General features: G+C 55.9%; 1 protein-coding gene across 7 annotated transcripts in view; it reads left to right on the top strand.

The window, feature by feature from the left end:
• LOC107273310 (serine/threonine-protein phosphatase 4 regulatory subunit 1) overlaps positions 1 to 8544 on the top strand; it is an 83369-nt gene that overhangs the window by 55224 nt on the left and 19601 nt on the right. The window contains exon 1 of one of the 7 annotated variants that reach the window (XM_015751411.2): positions 807 to 2296. The exons of 5 other annotated variants lie outside the window; for them this stretch is intronic. Coding sequence is in view for 1 of the 2 variants with exons in the window: in XM_025091035.1 (XP_024946803.1) it covers positions 3369 to 3406 (38 nt within the window). In the remaining variant the exon portion in view is untranslated. Of the gene's footprint in view, positions 1 to 806; positions 2297 to 3353; positions 3407 to 8544 lie in introns of those variants that run through there. One more of the 7 variants, XM_025091035.1, reaches the window with a different exon arrangement.

Genomic DNA, 8544 nt, shown 5'->3' with positions numbered 1-8544 from the left:
TGCCCCCGCTGCACCCGCTGTACATACAAGACACTGCTCCTGCTATGTAGGCCGCTGTCAATAGTAACTCCCGAGAAGACAAGCACCTTTGTTTCAAAGTAGAAGCTCGAAGACGCAAAAGGAGCGGGGAGGACGAGGAGTATCCGGGCGAGGAAGAGGGAGAGGAAGGAGGATGGAAGTGACTAGATGAGCGCGTAAGCGAAAGAGAGTAAGAAAGGGTCAGTTCGGCGAACGTGCTAACCGAGGTAGCCGAGCGAAGAGGCATCCTGGATTCGAGCCATCCAGACAGCGAGACTCGTGGTACCTACCACACAGCCGTACACAGCCGTACACAGCCGTATTCCGAGGGTCTCTGTCGGCGGCGGCGGAGCGCGCAGTTTTGGGCTCCCGAGAGGAGGACGGCCGATGCAGGTCTGTTCGGCGGCGACCGCCGGCTGCTTCTCGGAAGTAACGGGTCTGTTTTATCCCCCGTGAGCCCGCGCCTCCTCGGGCCCGTGTGCCGTCCGTGTGCCTGTGCGTGCGCCTGATTTGCGTGAGTGCGTGGCTGCTCGGCTGGCTGGCTGGCTGGCTGGCTGGCTGGCTGTTTGGCTGACTAGCTAGCCGGCTGTTAGCTCGTGTTCGTTCGTGCTGCCGCCTTAACGCGAGCGAGGAAGTGCGAGTGGGACGGAGCGCGAGTGCGTGCGTGCGACGGAGTGAGCGCGCTGCGCAGTGCGTTGGTGCGCGTTGCGTCCGTGCTGTACTTAGGGCGCGCGGAGCGCACTAGTGTGAGCGTGGCTTGGCACCGATCTCTCTCAGTGTAGGACGGGCCGCGTCGCGGTACAGTCGCGCGTACTATTGCGTCTCTCGTCTCGCGTCTCGCGTCTCGCGTCTCGCGTCTCCCCCGCGCGTTGTGTCGCTTCGACGCCTTCGGCTCTCGTCCCTTGACCCATCGCCGCGTCGTTTACGTTAAACTTTCAAAATTTCCCCGTTCATCAACGTCTTCATCGAGGTAGTGTGTGTCGCGTGATCCGGAAATACCGCGATACTTCTCCATCTTACCTTCCTCCTGGCTGCTGGCTGCTGGCAAAAACACGTGGGAAGCTGACCCGACACCGGAAATGACGCGCGCCTCTGCACCTCTGCACCTCTGGGCCCGCACTGGAGGACGATGCGCCTCCATGGAGATTCGTGCTGTCGGCTGGAGTTTTGCAAGAATATTCGCAGGCATCGCGAGTGCGAAACTTGTGGATTCGCCTGCAGTCACGCCGCGCGTGATGCTTCCTCCTCCCGAGGGTTTCGAGACTTTTACACAGATCGAAGAAAAAGTCGGGCAGGCAGTCGGCTCGTTAAAGAAAATATTATCTTCGTTTTTGAATAATGACAATGATTCTAGTAACCGGAAGTGGAGCGGTTTGCTTGTTTCGATTGCTGCCTCTACGATACATCGTGCGGGGTGTGTTTTTCCCAGTGACCGCGCAACATCCGGCTCGCTATGAGAAAAGAAACCAACCTGGCCTCTCTCGCATCGACACCTGCTCTTCACTCGTTGAGCCTTGAACGTGCGAGGAAAGTGCGAGGGTACATAGTGAGGATTCGCAATGAAGAATTAATTAGTGGAAAGTGGTGCTTCGAAGGTGTTAAAAAAAAAAAGGGTTTCGCGTGCCATCGCGAATCCACTCGGAAGCCGAATTCTCGTGCGCCTCTTGCCGCAATCCAACGTACACGTAACGTAAGCGTAACGTAGTCGCGTTCTGGGGAAAAGCTAGACGAACCAGCAGCGCCCGGGAAGTCGAGGCTCGTGCTCTTGCTCCGAATTCGAAGAAGGAGGGTTGGAACACGGGGAACGTAAGACGCCGCCTGATCATTTGGCTGCCCGGATCAATCGAAGAAGCAACCGCCACGTCACTTTGCCCACTAATTGGAGCATTCCTTGTGCCGTTGGAGCAGTAATAGCCCTCGTAGCGTGGTCACGCTGTAGAGGAGTGCGCTATAGTACTATAGACGCTTCCGGTCTGGCACAGGAAGCGAGACACACGTGTTCGCGCGGTCGTGTGTGTTCCCATGCTACGCACTACACGGTACGTACTACGGCCGCTGCTTCTTCAGCCTCGTGTGTTCCAGTTTCACGCGAACTTCTCGTACGAACCGATCGAACGTGTCGGCGAGCCGGAACGCAAGAAAAATCGCAAAGGATGCTCGTTACATGGAGATTCGACGAAGAGTGATGAAAAGCAGAATGATTTCTGAAAGCATCCAATTGCTTTTCCACGTGCCGACGGTGCTGACAGCGACAATGGATACGAACTTTTCTCAAGGAGTATGTACTCAATTGCCTTTTGATATATTCATTATTTTTAGAATCCCACCTCGCTCGCTCACACATCTTTCGCTCTACTATTATTCGCACGAACGTACAATCGTTCCGTGTCAATCGGCTGCTGCGTCACACAAACTTGAAACCTTATTATGAATGAATTTTCGGAGCTACATTCATATTTCTCGGCGCTGCGTATACTCGACAGTGTCACTCAACCGGCAGCTGGATTCTTGGACTCTTGGACCCCTCCTGCGGCTGGCACCTTCCGTCTATTCAACTCAAGTAAATACTTCGAAACAGAAATCAGTTGATCAGTTGACTACTTGTGAGACTACGAAATTACTGCAAAAAGGTAAAAACATCGGGCAATGAGTAGGGGGTGGCAACTGGCAACTGGCAACTGGCAACTGGCAACTGGCAACTGGCAACTGGCAACTGGCAACTGGCAACTGGCAACTGGCAACTGGCAACTGGCAACTGGCAACTGGCAACTGGCAACTGGCAACTGGCAACTGGCAACTGGCAACTGGCAACTGGCAACTGGCAACTGGCAACTGGCAACTGGCAACTGGCAACTGGCAACTGGCAACTGGCAACTGGCAACTGGCAACTGGCAACTGGCAACTGGCAACTGGCAACTGGCAACTGGCAACTGGCAACTGGCAACTGGCAACTGGCAACTGGCAACTGGCAACTGGCAACTGGCAACTGGCAACTGGCAACTGGCAACTGGCAACTGGCAACTGGCAACTGGCAACTGGCAACTGGCAACTGGCAACTGGCAACTGGCAACTGGCAACTGGCAACTGGCAACTGGCAACTGGCAACTGGCAACTGGCAACTGGCAACTGGCAACTGGCAACTGGCAACTGGCAACTGGCAACTGGCAACTGGCAACTGGCAACTGGCAACTGGCAACTGGCAACTGGCAACTGGCAACTGGCAACTGGCAACTGGCAACTGGCAACTGGCAACTGGCAACTGGCAACTGGCAACTGGCAACTGGCAAATGATCCACCGATTATTGTGCGAGTCGGTTGAGCTTGAAAGTGAAAGGATTGCTGTTTAAAAAATGAACGGAACCTCCGGCTGCTGCGTCAAGAGGGAACAGTTGAGTCACGGTTGAGAACCCGTCTTCTCTCCTATACTGTATTATGGTTTGGTGGGCCGTTTGGTGAGTCGTGAACGTGAACTGTAGGAGGCTGAGTTAAGGACAGGTACAGTGGAATGCCGTCTTCAACTCGACGCTCCGAGCGAGCTACGTGTTCCTTATTTCTGCCTTCTGCCGGACGCTTCCTTTGCGTTTCGCCTATAAATCCGGCCTTCCTGATCACGATGGCCAATCGTCGATCCCCTTTGTGCCCCCTCGTCCCCCCTCGTCCCCCCTCGTCACTCCTTTCGTATTTTCTATCGACTGTTTAGCAGCTTCTGCCGATGTTAAAAATGCGACAGCCGAATGAAACGCATTGAGATAGAAAAGAGAAGAGAGAGAGAGAGAGAGAGAGAGAGAGAGAGAGAGAGAGAGAGAGAGAGAGAGAGAAGGAAGGTTCATTTGGAGAAAGCGTGGATTGTAGTCATAGTCCCGCGGTCTCGTAGTAAGGTAGTGTCGCAGTTGCGTAGCGACGCCGGCGTCGTTGAGCTGCGGCAGGGCAAACGACTCGAGCCCTGTGGAACACAGGCTGCGCGAGTATAGACCTCAAGTTCATCGCTCCCGCGCATGTGCAAACATACAGCGCATAACACAGCACACGAGGCGTTCATGCTCTCTCGTGTTATTGTTGTCGGTTGCGCGTTAAGCCTTTGCTCCCTTCGGCGGCCTCCCTTTCGCTTCCTTCCCCTCCATCCTCCACTTCCCTCCGCCACTACTACGTTCCTCTTCACCCTTGGCGTTTCTTGTCCTGCAGTTGCGGCAACGAGGGAGGTTACGACCCAGGCACTGAACTCAAGGGAAGCAGCGGGCAAGAGAGAAGGAAGAGAGGAGCGCGAAGGAAGGATGAAAAGGATGACCGATTGCGCGAAGTAGTCGCCAGTCGCCAGTCGCCAGTCGCCGTGGGTACGCACTCGTTGTTGTCGAACAGTCAGGGCCGTGGGGCACGAGAGAGAGAGAGAGAGAGAGAGAGAGGGACGAGGGGCCCGTCGGCGCATCGGAATTGCGCGCGGGCCCCGTTCCTTGTTTACGTCGAGGGCCGCTCGGGGCCCAGAGAGTCCCGGGCAGCGTGAGAGCGCGGGCGCCTCGGCCGAAGCATTTAGTGCAGTGGGCGCTCCCCTCCCCTCTCTTCCCCTACCGACGGTTCTCCCCTCCTTCCTGGTCCTGCTCTCTCCCCCCACCCCCGGCTCTCTGGCGTCCCTTGGTCGGGTCGGTGCGACGAAGACATTGAAGAATGAACGGGGTGCGGGGAGAGGGGAGAGGGGAGAGGGGCCTTCCGCTGCAATGCCCAGCTCGATGCATCCCCTCCTTCTCCTTTGCGGTGCGAGGGCACCGATGCCCGCCAAGAAGGACGGACGAGGCGTCTCGGTCGGTGGCCGCCATGACAGAGCGGAATGTATGAGAACGCAGAACTACTGACCCTCCGCGTCCCTGGCGCAGCTTCTTTCTTGAGCACCAGCAGCGTCGTCAGCAGCAGCAGCAGCAGCAGCAGCAAAACTCTTTAATGTTTATCTCGATGCTCCATGAGGAATCCGTCCTGTTGGCTGCGACGATTTGCCTCTCGGTCGGCCGGCGAGTCACGAGCTGCCTCGAGCAAATGGGTCGAGAATGCCAGAGCTTTCGCTGGGACTTGTGGGAACCTGAGGCGAACTTGAAAGCGTGTAACGCGCTCTAATGACTAATTATCTGTAAACGAGTAAATTGCCTATAACCTCAAAGTAATAGTTTCAATTGACCTAGAAAGACACTGTTATCGGACGACGTAAATTCAGGGACGGTGTCTCCGGTTGCGCAACTGCGGCGCAATAATTGGTGCAATAATTTGGACGCGGCGACGGGGGTCGGGGTGCTCTCGAGATTTAGTTCTTTCAGTTTGCGCTTCTTCCTGTTTGGAGGGAAGCGCGCGGGTTCCTTGAACTCTCCGGGAGGCCGGGGGACGCCAGGACGCCAGGACGCCAGGATGCCAGGATGCCAGGATGCCGGGCTGGGTGCATCCCCCTCGCACTTGCTCCTCTCGCTCCTCCTTCTTCTCTCATTTATCTTCGTTCTCCTTCGTCTCGTCCATTTTAAAGATGTTTCACTGATCCTACATGGGTGGATCCTCCTTAAAAAAATCTACGGGATCTAAAGCGAATCGACTGATCAAAGGGACTCATCTGCCCAGCAGCGCAGCATCCCGACGTAAGGACCGAGTATCGAGCCAGTAGGGGGGCAGACGTGCCGCGCGAAGGAAGTTAAGACTCGCGGGGTCCAGGCATTCGTATAGCGCTGATTTGCCTAGAGTTTTGAATTTATCAGATATTTATAAATAAATGCCATCGTTATGGGCAGCTTCTGGAAATTCGAGGGAATTCATCCCTAAACCGAAACCGACCCGAATCCAGGAGCCCGAGTCCCAAGTCCCGAGTGCGCTTTTATCCTGCAACGGCTCTTCTCGTTGGGTCGTTGACTCTCCGTTTCTTCTTTCTTCGAATCCTGGGCCCGGTCCCCGTCCCAGTCTCCCCCTCTTTCACTGTGCTTCGCTCCTGCCTTCTTCCTCGCTCGTCGGCTCTCCCTCCCTCTCTCTCTCTCTCTCTCTCTCAGGTTCACTCACTCAATGACGTCCGGCTCGTGCGTGTGTGTGGGGATACTTCTCTTCTTCGCTCTCTGCCAGACAGTAAACAACGCCGCACCGGCGCATCGTGCCATCGTGCCATAGTCCACTCATTCATATCTCACGCATCTCACGCATCTCACGCATCTCACGCACGAGGATATTCCGAATTATTTGGATGCCGCGAAAGGGGGGGTTCCAGTCCCTCTTTTAACTGGCACTCGGAAACGAATACGTCCTGTGCTCTGGCAGAAGTAAACTAAACTAACCAGGGTTTACTTGGCGCTGCTCGGCAGAATCCCAAGAAGTTGAGGTGGTTCGTCTTGAAGTGACCTGCCCACTCTTCGCGCGCTGCGACTGCAGCCACGTGTCCCTCGGTGAGAAGTCAGCCATTCTTCCATTGATCCGACCCATTTCTTCGATTGATTCTCACCTACCATTCTACAGGGTGATCTGAAAAGAAATCGAGGACACTGCAATGGAGAAATGAGTGTGACGGTGCGATGGGCTCTTAGGACGCGCACTGCGGCGCCTTATGAACTAATAAACCCCGCACTTGACTTGTTGAACTTGCTGTCGAGAACGTGCGAAAAGGGGAGTCGCGGCAGTTGGCCTTCCCCTGGACTCCATGAGGGAGGTCCCCCTACCCCCCTCCGAGAGAAGCTCCTTATTTCGAGGAAAAGGACCAGTGGAATGCACAGAATGCAGAAAGGGGGGAGAGAGAGAGAGAGAGAGAGAGAGAGAGAGGGAACCTTGGATGGTCCGAAGGTGGTTGCCACCTGGCACCTGCAATCCCTGTTGATTAGCAGAGCAGCCAAGAGGTGGATGGTGCGGAGAGACTCCGCTGGGTGTGAACTCCCGTAATTTGGTTCCGCTATTCAACAGGTTCCTTCCCAGTTCTTGGAGATATTCCGCTAGTATAAGAAAGTCGGAGGAAGAGAACCCGAGAGATGCTAATTGGAGCGGCGAAGCACCCAGCCGCGCGCGCGTTAACACGACTTCCAGGTACTCGCGTCGGCCGCTGCGTCTTTGAACTCCTGCCGAGAGGAGCTCATCCTTGGAGCCGGGTTGCTGCCAAGAGGAAATACAATTGAGGAGAAGCCTCCAAATCAAAATAGAATACGTACGAAGACGTGAAAGGAAGTCGCAGCAAAGTCTGGTCCACTTTGAAGAATCTATCAATGATAAGACTTCTCGTTCCCTTTCTTCTTGTCAGTCCTACCTGTACCTCTATCTCCTCCTCCGAGCACCCGTTAGCCGTTAGCCGTTAGCTGCTCTGACTCTGGGCAAAAGCAGTTTGCGCTGCCGAATAACGAGAGAGGTACAGCGACGTACCGGAGTACAACGAGATCTTCCAAGTGTCCCGTTAGTCAAGAAAAAAAGGGTTAGGCGCAACAGCGATGCAAGCGCTGCTCAGGGAAAATTAAGCCAGAAGAGCGGGGACCATGGGAAATAATAAATCCTCCCGAGTCAAACTAACAGACTGATCGGAGGATGTCAATGGCAGCTGCAATTCCCCGACTCCATCCCCCAGGGTGCAAAGTGCTGGCTGTGTACGTCGCACAGCACATCCAGGCTAGGAAAACCCATGACGAAATCCAGAGCACTCGAGCGAAGGTTCGCACTGTTATTCGCGGATAAAAGGAGTATCATCTTCAGCAGCAGTAGCCGAGACGCAAGCTGGTGTGCTGGTGGGGTAGGGCTGTGGAGAGCGAGCGGGAGGGAGGACGAATGTGCGCGCGGGTGCGGGTGGTGGGTGGCGGAGGGGCTGTCGCGGAGGCTGGAAGGGATCCCGGGGGTGGGGGCAGTGGCGATGTCCTAGCGAAGGTCACGGCCGGGAATGCGGTTTGCGTTCGTCGGTCCAAAGTGGCGTGCCGCGCTGCGGAGCCGCTGCCCGCGCGCCATCGCATCCTCTCCCTCTCTTGGTGCATCGGCCCAGACTGTAGGAATGCACCAAATGCACCAAATGCACCAAATGCACCAAATGCACCAAATGCACCAGTGCGCCCATCTCGTCCCTTCCCTTCGACTTGTTTACTTCGCTCCCTACCCCTTACCGCATCGCCGACCGGCCGTCTCGTCCACGTCCACGTTTCGCCGATCCTCAACACAGCGACGCCTCCGCTCGCAACGCAGCAGGTATGCGTATTCGCCGGGATGCGTTCAGGTGCGTGCGCGCGCGCGCGCGAGCGTCTTGGTGTCCTCGCGGTGCCGATGGCCGGGATGGCGGCTGCTGCTGCTGCTCCTCCTGCTCCATCCTCTTCGCCGATGATCAGCGACTTCGCGGAACCAAGGACGAAGAATCCAAGGGAGGTTGTGTCGCCTCGAGAGTCTCGACATCCATGGGAAAGTTCCTGGAAAGCTTCTGCTGCGTAGTGCCAGAGTTCTTGGGGTCGAAGACGAAGGCATTCCTGAGACCTCCTCCGGCGTGACTTCTGACGATGATGCGGTTGGTGCGTCGTGGACGGGTGCATGGACCTCTGGTCTTGACCCCCCCCCCCCCCCCAA

This window comes from Cephus cinctus, unplaced genomic scaffold (assembly GCF_000341935.2).
Source record: "Cephus cinctus unplaced genomic scaffold, Ccin1 Ccin1_scaffold0091, whole genome shotgun sequence".
Classification (NCBI taxonomy): Eukaryota; Metazoa; Arthropoda; class Insecta; order Hymenoptera; family Cephidae; genus Cephus; species Cephus cinctus.
The sequence above is the reverse complement of the archived record's forward strand: the minus strand, read 5'-3'. Positions and strand labels throughout refer to the sequence as shown.